The sequence below is a fragment of the Tigriopus californicus genome, chromosome 12 (genome assembly GCF_007210705.1).
Source record: "Tigriopus californicus strain San Diego chromosome 12, Tcal_SD_v2.1, whole genome shotgun sequence".
Classification (NCBI taxonomy): Eukaryota; Metazoa; Arthropoda; class Copepoda; order Harpacticoida; family Harpacticidae; genus Tigriopus; species Tigriopus californicus.
In genome coordinates this window covers 10,409,725-10,424,831 of record NC_081451.1, presented here as the reverse complement: position 1 = coordinate 10,424,831, position 15,107 = coordinate 10,409,725, and the positions used below count along the sequence as shown (strand labels likewise).

Here is a 15,107-nt window from a genome sequence, read left to right as displayed (position 1 = left end):
CTCAGTCTCCTGAAGGTGGCCAATCCCGAGTGGTTGACCCATCATCACCTGCTTCGAAAAGCTTTTCTGTGTAAGCAAGCATTTATTTATTTTTATATATTTTGGAAATATGTGATCTATTTCAAATACATTTTTACTCGTTTTAGCCAAGGATCTTCTGAACGTGGCTAATCAATTGGAACCCGGGTTGAGTAAATGGAGAGGCCAACTCTTGTTTGAGATGCAATCCTCCAATGTTGTTCTGGCTCAACGAGCTTTGAACGAGAACAAAATCACTGGCTTCCAAGCCAAGGTATTTATTGAGATTAAAAGAAGATCAAAATTTATGGTCACGCTCTTCTTTCTCGGACTCTCTCATTGTTTAATTTGCTTTTTTTCAATATGCGTACGTATTATGTAGACGTCATTGAACCGTTAACATCTTTCAAGTCAGACTTTCACCTTTTTGTATTATAAGTCCTGATTATAGCTGTGTCCAAAAACCCAACTCAAATTGGGTGGAAGACCAAATTTCGTGTAAGGTTTTAAAAGTTAAGAAACAGACGAATTGTAATCTCTCATTTCAATTGTACTTGGGGGTTGGTTGCATTCCTTGTAGTGGTTTGAAAAAGCCCGCCAAAAACAATTTATTTCTCATTGGTAATTGTTTCAAATTCTGATTCAAATGAACAACCCCAAGAACACATTCGAGCCCAACCATTCTTACTTTTAGTCAACCCAGAACCATGCAAAAATCTGTACTTCGATTTCAAAGCGCTTCAAATTCGCAAAATATCACATCCTTGAGCGTGATGTATTTCTTTTTTTTCAGGAAATTTTTGAGGAAAATCTCAAGCACCTCACTGAGGCAGTGAGCATCCTTCAAGTGGAACCTGATGAAAAAGAAAAATTGCACGACGAGCTCAAAGCTCTTTCAAAAGCAATGGACGAAGTTGAATCGGCTGTCTGATGTTTCATCGAGGGTTTTTCAAGATTTTGATAATGATGTAATAACGAATTCGAGGTATAGAAATCATCAATTGTTTGTCTACGAATGGTGTACCATATGTTATTGTGTGACCTCAAATTCCGTCGCGTTCTTTGATAGGGGATGGAGGTGAACGTTTTAACCTTGATGGTGGCTTGAATTGAACTTTCATTGACATATTCTCTCAAACACTGAAGCAGTTAAAGTCTACATCGATTGGTTGATGGGTAGAGTCACGGACTTCTAGAGAAGTGCATTGGGAACAGAAGCGAAAATTTCTTATCTCATGAACCATCAAATTCGTTCAAAATAAGCACTTGTTAGGAACGGAAAATCTTATCAAATAGATAAACTTGGTCAAATCTAGGTCCAAAATTATACTGAAAGAACAAAGAACTCAGAATGTGTGGTAATGGAGTACTTGCAATAAACAATTTGAATTCTTGGCCGGTTGGTAGTCAACTACATACAATTTTGACAATAGAACCTTGAGACGACCTAGCCTACCAACATATTAGATGAAATAACTTGCCTTTATTTGAGGAGATCTCAGTTGCTTATATCATAACTATGTTTCGAAAAGTGGGCCAGAAATGATCTGGCCAAAAACAGGTTGACTTGGGGGGGAGCCCGTTCACAGTTCAAGTTTCTAGAAGTTCGTGGTCGAGTCAAACATTTCGAAGCAAGTGAAGCAAAGCGTTGGAATGAGGGACCCTGGATGCAGACACCACTTTAAAAAGTGAAAGATCAGAATACCTAAAAAGTGTCCAAACACATTTTTCATTCTGCACTTTATGAGGAAGAGTACTGTCAGGACCAACACCATGGAATATTTACTTCATGGGTGCTCCTAACTTTTCTTCATAGACAAACAATTTAGTTGATTCATGGATAGAGGCTTCTTGCATCATTTCTGATATTTTTACTCCTTGCTAATTTCTTTGTGAATCCGATTTTTCAACAAATTAGATCGCTAAAATATATCGTTAAAGAATGAAAAATAAACCCCAGGACATGTAGCTCACCTGGATCTCTCACTATGTACTGGACTGTGTAAATTGGTAAATGTGACAATACTCTTTCTTTTGAAGCACTGTAGTTGAACTTGTTGCTGACGGACGGTGAAAGAACATTATGACAACTACATTTGATTCATATGTACTATACTAACGTAATTCTAATCGCATATAGCACTCTACTCTATGAAATCAGTAGGTTGAGTCTATGGTGAATTATATTTATCATAAACCATCTAAAACCTCAAATTCTTACGCAGTGCAAATGATTGAGCTCTGTTTGAAAATAATTGCCTCTGTTGGTAGTGATGGGACCAAATAAATTTTCAAAATCAGGATTGCTAGAAAGCTAGGAAAGCCGTTTTCAACGAAACATAAAAGGTTGGGTTTGACCAAAAAGGCAACCCTGGTTTGAACGAAAAAAATATCAGGGTTACTTATTGTGACTAACTAACCGGTTTCCAAAATTCTGCCACTGATGCCACATGCCACTGAAAATGTAAATTGGTAGCCCTAGTTGCAACCTCCCGTGATTATTTATTTGACCCAAATGCCATCAAGGAGCTCTGCTTTTGTCATAATATAACATAAAATAACCCAGAAAACTAACATTACAAGAGCAGGAACTGAGGACTACGTGGAACAACAACCGTTTATTTTATTGCAGCAATTTATGATCAAAGATACTATTAATATAGTGCAAATGACTTGTGACTCGAAGAAGATTTGCTCTGAAGTCAAGTGATATGAGTTACTACAATAATGAGTTGCTAGGTACATTTCATAATTATGATCTGTATTTTTTGCAATAATTATAGGACATAAATTGCTGATATTTTCGTGGCTTATCCGCTTCACCGCTTACTCGCTTGACCCCTTCAAAGAACCAATTAAATTCTGATGTCGACCGATATTCTCAGTTGAGATTGGTTGAATCATAAGGCGAAGCGGTCAAGGGATAGGCCCGACATTCTGCTACTGACGCGATTTTTGTTAACTAGGCACCTCAATAACTTGAATTCAAATGAAGAAAATTGATTGATCTCTGGATTTTTTTTGTTTAAGTGTCTTTCACTTTCCGGTTATAAACCCGAGGATTAACAGGAAAAAAAAGAAGTAACAACAGTGATCTGAACATAAGTTTCAATAGTCTCAACCTTTAGCATATTCATCCAACGAAATTGTGAATGGATCAAAATTCAACACTTCAATGGACTGAATAATGAAGCTGAACATGCTAGCCATCAACATATCCGGTAATGATATTTAAATGGGCGCTTTGATTGCAATATCAATGTAGGATTGTGCCACACTGAAGTTTGACCTATTTTTGCCATAACTGCGAGTAGTGGCCTGTGCAAATTTTCCTCAAAAAAGACTTAAATTCTGCAACGACGAGCACCAATTCAAGAGACATGTGGTTAGGAAAACTAGTTTTGACACCCTTATAGATTTCACAATCAACGCCAAAATGTCAATTTTAGAGCTCATCATGTTTAGTTCGCTTGGGATTGAAGTCCGATGGGTGAACGAAAATACCTTCGGCGGTCCTCCATCTGCAATGAAGATCATATTGTTACAATATTTATTTAGGAAACGTCATCCTTGTATTTTCTATTCTTCTTTCTGGCATTCTTACAAAACAAATCGTACATCCCGAGTCTAAAATCACTTTTAGATTCGCTTACATTGCCAAAGCGGGATGTAAAACCAATCTTGGGAGAGTTCAATGGATTGCAGTAATATTCTCATGAATAAGTAAGTATGCATCCCCAAAAAAATTCTACCCTCATGAGTAGGGCCGGCCAAAACTTGCATCCTGCATTTTGTGCAAATTTTGCAAAAACCTTGCACATCCGAGATTTTTCTGCAAATTTTTCAAGTTTCAGAGCAATATTTGAGATTTTTCTGCAATTTATTGTGCATTTTGAGACAATTTTGTGGTCAATTTTGGGGAAAAAATGTGGTATTTTTTGGCGGATTTTGTTTTCAAATTTCTTTTACAAAAAGCACGTTTTGTAGCTCTTTTTATCTGAAATCAATGTAATGGGGTTTTCACGCCAGGATTTATTTCGATTTTAGCAAACGTTGGACTTGGTCGTCACATGTTAATATCTGGTATCTTCTCGAATCAAGTTGAAACCATGCGCACAAAAGGCAGGAACTGACGGAACAAATAGATAAGTATCAAATGAATCTCATGTTAGAGGGAGGATCAAGGACACGCATATTAACAGTTTAACAATTTAACATTGAATGAACCCAAAGAGGAGCAAGTGCTTCATTGTCTTGACTAGCCTGAATAGTTTGGAGGGCTCAAAATTGTAAACTTTTACATTCATTGCCATTGACTTTTAAAACCTGGTTGAGGAAAAAGCTCATGGACATTTTTGGAAGATGTATTGTAAAAGATACATTCTACATCTCCCTTAAATACTGCATTGTCCCAATCTTCTAGGTTTGTCGCAATAAAGTAGTTGCTCTCTAATTTTCATATTATTCCTGCTGGTCTTGTTGGCAGATTTTCAAGCTTTTCCGGAAAATGAAACTAGAATCACAATACTTTTGACGCAAAAGAACAAATATAAAAATATTTGCATTTTAGAGGTCTCTTCTCCCAGACAAACCAAATTTGATCCCAAAACCTGCATGGTTTAGGGTATTAATTTGGGAGTCTAAGTTAGGAGAGAACTTTGAGGGCTGTTGATTTTTAAGATTTTGAAATGATGAAATGTATTGACACCTTTGTCAATAGCTTCAAACCTTTGCAAAATTAGTTTCATGTTGTCTTTTTTTGCTTTTAAACAGACTGATATCTTTGCGTTTGAGAATTTTTTTATTTAAAAAAAAGGCTATTCCGTGCTTTAAAAAAAAGGGTTAGTTTTTATTTGGCTCTGAAAAAGAATTTTATTTCTGAGCCCGACTGATTAGGACAGGAGGCACCATGGACAAGGCAAGAACCTGCAACCTATGGAGAGCGCCTTCAAATCCAGATGCAGGAAGATGTTATGATATAATTTTCCTTTTCATCTACATTTTGTCTGATATGAAAAGCAAAAATAGCCCTTGCAGACCCCAGAAGGACTTGATGCTTATATTTTGGAACGTTTATTTGCAAACCTTTGTGCAAATTCGGTTGTTTTTTGCAAATTTGTTGTTAATAAACGCCATATTTATCTGCAAGTTTTGGCCGGCCCTACTCATGATTTATTGATAACTTTCGATGATTGTGAAGAAGAGGTCAATCATCCAGACACCCTCTCAATCAAGCAATGATGAACTTTCCATGAACATGAGTAAAAGAGCGCCTTTGGGATTTTTGAGTATCAAAACAGGTTCGAAAGGTATCTGTGATTGCACTTGACAACAATCAATCACACGGGTGGAAAGACAATTGAATGGCACCCCAAACACTTAGTTTCATTTGATGAACAATTCAGGGCACTTTTCCCACCAAGGTATTTTTTTTGTTTCAACCTTCCTTTCTAAAGCTAGTCGCACCAACCAACTTTAACTCGTTAGTGAATCTGATATTATATGACCATGAAGTTAAAGAAGAACTTGTGAGCCTTCATTATCATGCATTGCTGAGGATTTCATTTAGATCAGCGGTAAGAAAAACCACGAAGGGAAAAAAGTCTTCAAAACCAAGATTGTTTTTTTTTTCGGACTTCCTTACCGCTCGTGGGATTGGAATCCCAATAGTTCAAGACGAGAATCTTTTTTACTTAACTTTTAATTTCATATATTATTTGATCGACCAACGAATCAGAGTATACACACTTACTTTGTGCTAATATCAGGCATGGACAATCCAATAATCTCCATCTGGCCGTGGATAGGTCGTCCAAAAGTGTGTCCAGAGGCTCCCAAGAAAATTCCCGTATCCGAGTGCTTGAACATGATGGGAGCATCCCGCTGCCAGAAATCGCCGTCGCAAACCACAGACCAAACGTCGCCCGTGTCACCATTTCCTGCACAAAAATAAAACACGGGTCATGTTGCTAAATTGTTGGATTAAAATCATCGGAATTAAGTAACAAGATCAGCTCCAAACCTCCATCACCAAACGCAGAGATCTCTTGATTGTTGGAGAGAGGCGAAGAGAAGTGATGTGAGTGAAGATTTCGTGATGTGGTGGAGTGCTCCAATCGGATCTCTTGGCCGCATTCTACGGGTTCTCCTCGTTTACACTGCTTGCGGGCAGTGGGTCCTTAAAGAGGATAGATTATTACTCTTAAGAAATATTCAGGTCGGTTTACAATTCAAACTCTAACTTAATGATTTTATCTACGGGACTTTCCTATTCAAGTCATTGAAAGCTATGATTAGCTACAAGCTTAGGTTATTTAAAGAGCGAATTAGATATAAGACACTTTCCGTTAATACATGTAATCATCCTCTTTGGCATCACATCACAACTACCAATAAAGTAGCACACATTTCTATACAAAGGCCACCTTCAAGGCCATCCTCAACTTGGGGTGAGTGCAGATATAAAAAGTAGGCCAAATAAAGGTCATGGCAAGTACAGGCGAGTATTCACCAAAAATGATCCAATGTTGTTCTAGGATCGTCATTTCGAGTCGGACCGAATTGGGACAAGATACACCAAGAAACGAGAATATAGAAATCAATGATATGACCAGATCTTTCGCCCTTTAAGCCATCTTTCGGCTTCTCACTTCAACTGAGAGGATTTCCGACAGGAGGTTCCTATAATATCCAATATTCATATTTTCATCCATATATATTCATCCATATTTCATAAGGTGACTATACTTTTACTATCATATTCTAACTTCTCAACTTTCCAAAATTACGGGATCTCACCAAAATGAAATGAAAATTTTGATTTGACGAAAATCTATGTTAAATACCAGTAATTTTTATCTCATGTTTTCATAGAATATTTTAAGGGAGGCCATTCGTTTAACAATGAGCGAGCTCAAATCTTACGTGGGAACCATTCAACCGCTCGATTTTATTTTTCTTTAAACCCAGAGTTGCCAAAACACGCCACTACTTAAACCATACAACAAACAAGGTCATGAAGTTTTGCAATTAATGAATCACCTTTCATTTAACCACCATAAGTAGCTAAAGGGTTTTCCTTTTAAACATCTGACACATTTTCGCACTTTCTTATTCTAGGGGAAAGCATTTTAACAAAACTGTCTTGAAAAATAAGACTTTGCTAAATCTCTTGCTTCAAAAACGTGGTTTGTGGGGGTGGCTGGAGCCTGTTTATCTATGAAGTATACATAATCAATAACGGGTCGAGCAAAATAAAAAAATCCTTGCTCCCAGAGGCTGAACTACATAGTCATCAATGTAAGACATAACCGAGTAAGTCTTTTTTTGTCAAAAAAAGGTTAGAGCTGTGACTGTATTCAGCCGTCTCATCTGAGAAGCTGCATTTACCTCCTTATATGTGTACAAAGTAAGAGAGCCTTTCAATGACTTGCCTACCTTTAATGGCCCAATGTGAGTTGACATCTTCTTTTTGGTCTGTGCCGGTCACGCTCTGTTGACCTGAGCCTGACCCATATTTAACATCGTGACTGTGAAGCCGAATCTTGTGGTGCACATTAATGAGCTTCAATAGGGATCCACACGTCACCTGAACGGAGAAGACAAAGAACGTGTTTGGGTGATATGAGAATAAATAGTAACTTTTAATGTCTCAGAAGCCAGAAAACCATTTGACAATTGGAAAAAAATATTTGTTGACTTGGAAATATTAATTTGAAATATGAAAGGAAGTGATGGATTGTTTGCTACGTTGCATCTTTTTTTTCATTCAAGAAGATAAACAGTAATCTACGACAGATTCACGTGTTAGAAAGAAATGCATATTCTGGTTTTTTTTTCAATTTTGGCATAAAATGCGACATTATTACTCATTTATGAGAGTCGGAAAATTAAACTAAGATTGACGGCTAAATAGCGAGTTCAAAAGTTGTGAGTTTCAGCAAATTGAAGTGATGAAAACGTTGAAAAAGATTATCAGAAAAGAAGATGCAAGTTTTGATTTATTCAATGATTCATTAATTTTGGTGGTTTTACTGCACAAGTACTTCTTTCCTTAATTGCCATCGTTTTGGTTAAAAAACGAATTTTTGAAGAGAAGTCGGAGGAGGTTCAAGGAAAATCAATAAATTGTCTTAACACATCTAGTATCCGCAAGAATTATCATTGAATCATAATACGGTGGAGATGAACAGAAATTTGCTAAATCGAAGTGGTAATCATATAAAGGGGCACATTTCGAAATCAGCAGGCCAAAGGAAAACAATTGCTTTGATTTGTGGCTCATAAGAATTAAAAAAAATGAAGTTATTAAAAACCTTCTTTTTCGTACCAACGAGTGCAATTTGCATGGCCACGAGTTGATCAGCGACTCGACTGCCTCTTGATTTAATTCATGACATTTGCCTATTGCTTATTAATATGTTTAATAAATACCAACACATCACAAGTTTGGATCTTCATTTAAAACGTGAATACAACTTTCCACAAAATGATTATGAATTTATTGACAAACTATCAGACACAAAATAAACGGAACCTTGGATTGAACAAAAATCAAGTACCTTTTCAACCATATTTAGACTAGGAGTGATGAAATGGACTTGGGCATTACCTTTTTTTTGGACTCATTAATAAACACTCCATTGTTTTACCTGCTGTGGTCCTCGACCGGCTTGAGCTAATAAAATATTGCATAACGCCCAAAGAGCGGGAAACAGTCGCATATTTGACGTCTAAATCCAATGAATCTTTATAAGGAGGAAACACTTGAACAAGGAGAAGTCAAGCAACACTGAGTGTCTCCACTTCTGTAGTTAGAAGAGAGAAGGCAATGATGGTGTTTTTACCGTGGAATCCACCCATTGGTCGAGACACTCAACCAATGGGAGAGCTGGAATCCGCAGCTGATGACATGGCAGCCCTGACTTTGTAGGTAGAGCCAAGTAACTAATACTAATATCAAGCGATATCTTTCAAGATAAAGAATTGGCTCGATGAACTAGGTTTTTTAACAGAATGGTTTGCACTCAGATTGGGTTTGAGGGTGATTGGCTCATTGTGACATCTTTTTATTTCTTTGATGTTATAAACTTGCTCCTGAAATCGCAAAAGCCGCAACGTTGCCGAGTGACTGAGCCTTGTCCGAGCGGAAAAAAAGACTTTCAATGCATGTATTGATGATGTTTTAGTATAATGATGATTAGTGTTTATTTGTATCTGTATGATTCTTGGAGGTCATTGAATGATACTCTGAAGCACCCGGATAGTCTACAAAAGTGATGATTTCCAGACAACAGAGTTCAATTCTGGTCACCTTGATCAGAGGAAGGAAGATTCAGCGCTGCCAATGGGGGCCATATTGCGTGTTGGAGTGTGAACTCAAAACAACAGATCATTGTCGAAATAGAATTTTGGACAGGAAATAATGCCAATCTTAGTTGAATGAAACAAATCTGCATTGTATCAGAAAGATGTGCTTGATTAACACATGAATGCACAATTTCAAACTTTTGAGGACTTTCTTCATACAAGCCCATTGAGTAATGAAAAGAAAACTTTTTCTTGGTTTGCCTTGATGCTTGGCATCTTTATTTCATTAATTTGTTTAGCTTGCAGACAGTAATCCTAATGCCATGAAGCACTTTGCAAGACGAACAACTATTTGGATCATTTTTTGCTAGTTTGTTTCTAACTGTTCAAGAGCCTAGTCAAAATCTGCAGGATCAACAAATTAGATTTGCAATATATTATATTTTTCTCCCGTGACAAATTTGCATCCTAATGTTGTTGTAGTTGGGAAAAACATTTCTTATTGTTTACGAGGGTAATTGGAGGTAACTGTACATTTTACCGTCGCGATCATTTCGTCAAATGATAAAAATGAACTGTTGACCAAAAAATACTGGTCGGCCACCTGACAATGTAAACTATGAAATATTGCAAGGATTATTCGACCTGTCAGTTAAAAAATGTGTGATACCCAACCAAAGACCACAAACATCCCTTCAGGCGAAGGTTCATATCTCTAACATTAAAGCCACCAAAACATTGTTGGAAAAGTGGAGCCTTTAATACCCATCTTCAACCCTGTCATAAACTACGTAAAAAACTCAACATATTCACTTTGTCGTCAGGAGTACTCCAACTGAATTTAAAGCATAATGTCAAAACTGTCCAAGTGGAGGGTGCCCCCAAAAGTCATCTCCCGATGTGCAGCTAATAACGTTTAATAATATCTGACCCGAAAACTACTCTCCAGAATGGCTACCCTGGCCGCTTTCTTCAGGCTTGCTTGTTTGGTTTCTGTGTATCCGTTTCTAAAGACAGCGGCCGTTTAGACTCATCTGAAAATCCGAGCTCTATTTTTCATCGGAGAGTGTGGAACGGGTTTGAAAACTAGTTCATCATGGCCGAGTATTTGGCGTCGATCTTCGGGACGGAGAAGGACAAGGTGAACTGTTCGTTCTACTTCAAGATCGGTGCTTGTCGTCACGGGGATCGTTGTTCTCGAATCCACAATAAGCCCACGTTCAGCCAGACCATCGTACTCCAGAACTTGTACATCAACCCGCAGAACTCTGCCAAATCCGCTGATGGATCCCATTTGGCCAATGTCTCGGATGAGGAGATGCAGGTAGGCATCAGACTCAGATTGTTGTCGTTATGAGTAGATCTGGAGCTATTGAGATGAAAAGGGAGCCACATGCGTGTAGGTAGATAGATGGCGGTAAAGGTGTTTGTTATTCTACGGCAGCGCCATCCATTGGTCAAAGGTGAAAGTGGCACATTGTTAGACTTGGATTGGGCGTGTGAAGAAGAACAGGTGTTGATGATTGATGATGGATAAACGTTATTCTCCACCGATTAGTTGGCGGTGCTCATTTTTAAATTTGTGACAAACTGTTGGAACGGTTTGGAGAGAGAGTTTAAGGGATATTGATATCGTGTTAGGTTAGGTTGGGTTAGGTTTGATAAGGTTAGGTTAAGTTTAAAAAAGTAGCACCGCCAACTAATCGGTGGAGAATAACGTTTACCTTGATGATGATTTGTGTTAAAAGTGCATGATAATGCCATGTCAGGCTGAAGTAGTGTATTAGGGTTGATCAGGGATGTCAAAGGTCATAGAGGGGACTCTAAGAGTCGTTTATTGATAGTCTATCAATTCTATTCTGTGACAATCATTTCGTCATGGTTAAAAACATGTCACAAAACTCAAATATTTAATTAGATGAAACATTCTCATCACAGTCCTGCCTTCATCAAAAAGTGCTCCCAACACTATTATTAAAGATTCCTTGACCACAACGCCACCTTAGATTGGGCACCTTGATATTTCATATACTAACAATAAGAGGTCTGAGAGGGGCTACTCTGACCCTTCTCTTCCTGATGTTAAAGTGGTGTAGTTAGCAGTAATGAGCGAGGTCCTTTGGCTGTAAAAAGGTAATTTTTTAGACATAACTCTCCACCCATTTAGATTGTAAAAGTACACCAAAAAATTAGGGTGTTAGATAGCGGTCTCTTGATATATTAGCATTTCCTTTGAATATTAAAAGACAGGCTATCTGGAATTGTAAGGCCAAAGACAGATCAAATATTGCAAGTCAATTCGTACCTGTAGCCTGCTAGCGCCACCTGGTGTGTATAGAAATATTTAGGCGTTTTGGCGTCATCTCATGAGGAAACCAAATGATTATTGCCGCTCCTTCTCAAAATGGGCATTTTTGGCAATTAGCTTTGAACAATCATTTGTCCACGGTTAACGGATGAACGGATGTTAGAACGTGACCCAGAGGTAAATGTTGTGAGCAAAGACTTACAAAAATTTGGAATCTAGGGGTAAATGCTTACTTTTGACTTACATTATTACAATTTTAAGGCTAATCTATTTCAAATTCGGAAACATGACCTTGTCTGGGCATTCCGATGTATTTCCTCTCATAGCACTTTGTAGAATGGAGCTGAAGTACGTTTACGTAGGGTAAAGGGCAATTGTAGATCAGAACCCCATTCAGATTCTTTTCGATGTTCATCACGCCCTTGGGCCTTTTGTTTTGTGAATTGTCATTTTTGTGATAATTTCCCGTAAATATTTAGTTTGCTCAATCCACGAATAAATGATAAATGCAATCAACGCTTCTCCATAAAATGTGTTCTATGACTATGAACTTCATTAGCAACTGATTTAACAAAGATTCTATGGCTCGTGTTAAAATCCACTACCAAAATGACCAATCAACCAATACGAACAAATTATTAGTTAAGATGTTGGTCAAATCAAAGAGGTGAATATAAACACTAATAACAAGCCCCTTTTTTTCAATTTCATAGGAGCATTATGACAACTTCTTTGAAGATGTTTTTGTGGAAGCTGAAGACAAATATGGAGAAGTCGAAGAGATGAACGTGTGCGACAATTTGGGGGATCATCTTGTTGGCAATGTGTACATCAAGTTCAGAACCGAAGACATGGCCGCTCAGGCCGTTCAGGATCTCAACAACCGTTGGTTTGGAGGCCGGCCGATCTATGCCGAGCTCAGTCCGGTCACTGACTTCCGAGAAGCTTGCTGCCGCCAATATGAGATGGGAGAATGCGTGCGCTCAGGATTCTGCAACTTCATGCACTTGAAGCCTATTTCTCGCGAGCTGCGGCGCGACCTCTATGGTCGCAACAGGCCAGGTGGTGGTAAACCTCGGCATGCCCGAAGTCGCAGCCGTGAGCGTGGTGGGCGACGCTCGCGTTCGCGGGAGCGCGGAGGAGGCGGAGGGCGCAGAGGAGGTGGAGGAGGTGATCGAGACCGTTCGGGACGCTATTGAGATGGTCAGCTTGTGTTTAGAGCACGAATGGTGCGCCTTCCTTGAATGTGTTTGTGTATAAAACCGTTGTGAATGATTGAATAAAATGAGTAGCTTTAAAAGCTAGAATGTCCGATGACTTGTTTATTGATCCAAAACTTGAACTTCTGGTTCCAGATTGACTGATCATGAATGACCCGCCCATCATCGAGCCCGCTGCGGGCAAACTCAACATGGATGCCAGGTTATTTGGTATCATCCTCAATGGTTCGTTTTCAAACTATTTAGGATTTAGACTCACCTAAAACTGTTGAGAAAGTGGGATGATACCTCGGCGAATTTCATACAAATTATTATTCTGTGGCAATGAAATTTTAGAATTGCCAAAGTTTTTCGGCTTGTTCTTTTTCACTACTATCTATAGCCCCCTTACACTGAACACTTCAGAGGGCGCTGCGTCATTCAGCCCCTACCAAAAAAGGGCCGATTGGGCCGATTCCTTTTTATTGAATTATAATGCGTTTGTGTTGTTTTTGGCTAATTCTATTAAAATCTTGGGCAAAGGTACTAGTAATTTATTTAGCAATCTACCGTGCTTCTTCTGTTTTTTTTAGGGCTTTGTGATATAAAGGCCCTTCTATAGCAGACGAGAGGAGATTGAAGAGTCAAATTTCATGTAGTCATCCGTATATGACTGTCACTATCTCAATGTTTCACGAGTTCCCTTAAACATAATTTGTGCACAAATTTTATTAAGTCTAATCATTTGGACTGATCATTTGATCCTCTAAAATGGATTTTTCTTAAAAGTGTAATCTTTAGAAGTCTGCAGGTAGATTTTTTTGACTGATTCTCTTATCATTAACTAAGTTTCTTTCAATTGTTCAACTCACAACACGGATTTGTCACTAAATGGGTTAGTGTACTTAATGACTGTTTCTTGACTTGACTTAGATTTGGTAATCGTCGTATCGGCGATTTAGTTGCAATTGCATTTCCAATCAATTGCGATTCCTTACATATAAAAACCGATTAATTCTGATCGTGGTCCAATGTACCCGAAAGAGGCACAACATGGTTCCCTAGAGGGCGTAGGTTCGAATCCCGCCTTGGGAGAAAAATGTGCGTTTAAAATCGAGTCGCCGTAACCAATTACATTTGCAGTCCGAGTAACTGTATGTAATCAGAAACATTTTCAAGGTTGTCCCAATTTAGTTCCCTCTCCAAGAGAAAAAAGAAGAAATGCCTCAAAACCCAGATATCACATACATTTGTATTGAGACTATTATTTTCATGCCAGCTTTTCAGCACTTCCCCTTTTCTGCTAACCTAGTTGAAAGCCTTACATATTTATTGAGATGACTGAACATCTTTTCGGTGCGCTTACTAGTTGGACGCATGATCCCAAAAGCTATGATTGAACTTTAGGGTGTCTGATTCAGGACTCCCTCTATAAATACCTTTACAATAATGATTTATACTTCATCCATATTCCTATCCTCTCAAATTTGTAAATACTTAATTGCTATTCTACATGGCATATTACTTATGCTACGTGTTAATGCAACAAAGAATGGATCGATATGAACCATTGAGGATGACCAAATATGTGTTTATGTAGCACCTGGGAAGGTTACCTCAACGGGTTTCTTTTGTGGGCTGCTCAAGAGCCTTACACCTTCATCTTCTACGTGTTGCTCATCTTGTCTCCATTCTTCGCACTCTCGGCCGTTTTATCCTACAAACTATCCAAAGCTATCGAAAAGCAAGAGGGCGAGATGAAGAAGCGTCAAAAACCATCCAGACGAGCCAAGAAGGACGACTAAGACAATGGAGGAGAACAGTCCGGAAACAGCACGCTAATGCAACCAAGTAGCTAATCTTGATTGCTTTTTTTTAGACATATTAAACACCTTTTGATATTAGTAATGAAGGCCTTTCTTCACTTTTCATTAACCGCGGAAAACAACTCTTCGAATTCATCTTATTGGTTCTTGTAGCAAATTAGCATAAATGATTTCGCTATAGTAAAATGAGGCATTTGCTCAAAATCAAAGGTGAGCGCTATGATGTCACATTGTTAATCAGCCATTGACACTGCTACACGTAACTTTGTAATATTTCCTCAAAAGAAAGTTAGACGCGAAAAAAAACCTTCTACATTATTTGCATTGCTTTTGAACGTTTAACAAAAATAGGATAACCCATTTAGCTGTAAGCCAAGCATTATAAAACATTAAAAGCTGTTTTCAACCTCTTTTTTTTCTTTTTTAATGTTTAGCTTTCTTCAACAC

General features: G+C 38.2%; 4 protein-coding genes across 4 annotated transcripts in view; 3 read left to right on the top strand and 1 right to left on the bottom strand.

Annotated features, from left to right (window-relative positions):
- Window positions 1–1,030, top strand: part of LOC131891591 (uncharacterized) — a gene marked incomplete in the record, with an annotated part of 5,546 nt that extends 4,516 nt beyond the window's left edge. The window contains 3 exon segments of the mRNA XM_059241205.1: window positions 6–70; window positions 147–292; window positions 812–1,030. Coding sequence (XP_059097188.1) covers window positions 6–70; window positions 147–292; window positions 812–949 — 349 coding nt within the window.
- A 2,406-nt stretch (window positions 1,031–3,436) lies between these two features.
- Window positions 3,437–8,857, bottom strand: LOC131891593 (stromal cell-derived factor 2-like). The gene is made up of 5 exons (XM_059241207.1): window positions 8,670–8,857; window positions 7,456–7,606; window positions 6,041–6,196; window positions 5,771–5,957; window positions 3,437–3,539 (listed from the first exon to the last, which is right to left on the bottom strand). Exons 1-5 carry the CDS (start codon window positions 8,739–8,741, stop codon window positions 3,464–3,466), a joined length of 642 nt encoding a protein of 213 aa, XP_059097190.1. The 5' UTR covers window positions 8,742–8,857; the 3' UTR covers window positions 3,437–3,463.
- Window positions 8,858–10,281: 1,424 nt separating this feature from the next.
- Window positions 10,282–12,991, top strand: LOC131891592 (splicing factor U2af 38 kDa subunit-like). Its single transcript, XM_059241206.1, has 2 exons — window positions 10,282–10,651; window positions 12,349–12,991. The coding sequence occupies exons 1-2, from the start codon at window positions 10,424–10,426 to the stop codon at window positions 12,832–12,834; spliced, it is 714 nt and encodes a 237-aa protein (XP_059097189.1). The 5' UTR covers window positions 10,282–10,423; the 3' UTR covers window positions 12,835–12,991.
- On the top strand, window positions 12,857–14,742 carry LOC131891594 (small integral membrane protein 15-like). Its single transcript, XM_059241209.1, has 2 exons — window positions 12,857–13,057; window positions 14,435–14,742. Exons 1-2 carry the CDS (start codon window positions 13,002–13,004, stop codon window positions 14,637–14,639), a joined length of 261 nt encoding a protein of 86 aa, XP_059097192.1. The 5' UTR covers window positions 12,857–13,001; the 3' UTR covers window positions 14,640–14,742.
- The last annotated feature ends 365 nt before the right edge of the window (window positions 14,743–15,107 follow it).

Bases quoted from the DNA above. Each gene is read 5' to 3' on its own strand.
- LOC131891593 (XM_059241207.1), bottom strand. From the start codon at position 8,741: ATGCGACTGTTTCCCGCTCTTTGGGCGTTATGCAATATTTTATTAGCT. The intron at 6,197-7,455 runs GTAGGCAAGTCA...ATCCTCTTTAAG, and splicing joins CTCACATTGGGCCATTAAAG to GACCCACTGCCCGCAAGCAG. The intron at 3,540-5,770 runs GTAAGTGTGTAT...TCTTCATTGCAG, and splicing joins ATGCCTGATATTAGCACAAA to ATGGAGGACCGCCGAAGGTA.
- LOC131891592 (XM_059241206.1), top strand. From the start codon at position 10,424: ATGGCCGAGTATTTGGCGTCGATCTTCGGGACGGAGAAGGACAAGGTG. The intron at 10,652-12,348 runs GTAGGCATCAGA...TCAATTTCATAG, and splicing joins TCTCGGATGAGGAGATGCAG to GAGCATTATGACAACTTCTT.
- LOC131891594 (XM_059241209.1), top strand. From the start codon at position 13,002: ATGAATGACCCGCCCATCATCGAGCCCGCTGCGGGCAAACTCAACATG. The intron at 13,058-14,434 runs GTTATTTGGTAT...GTGTTTATGTAG, and splicing joins AAACTCAACATGGATGCCAG to CACCTGGGAAGGTTACCTCA.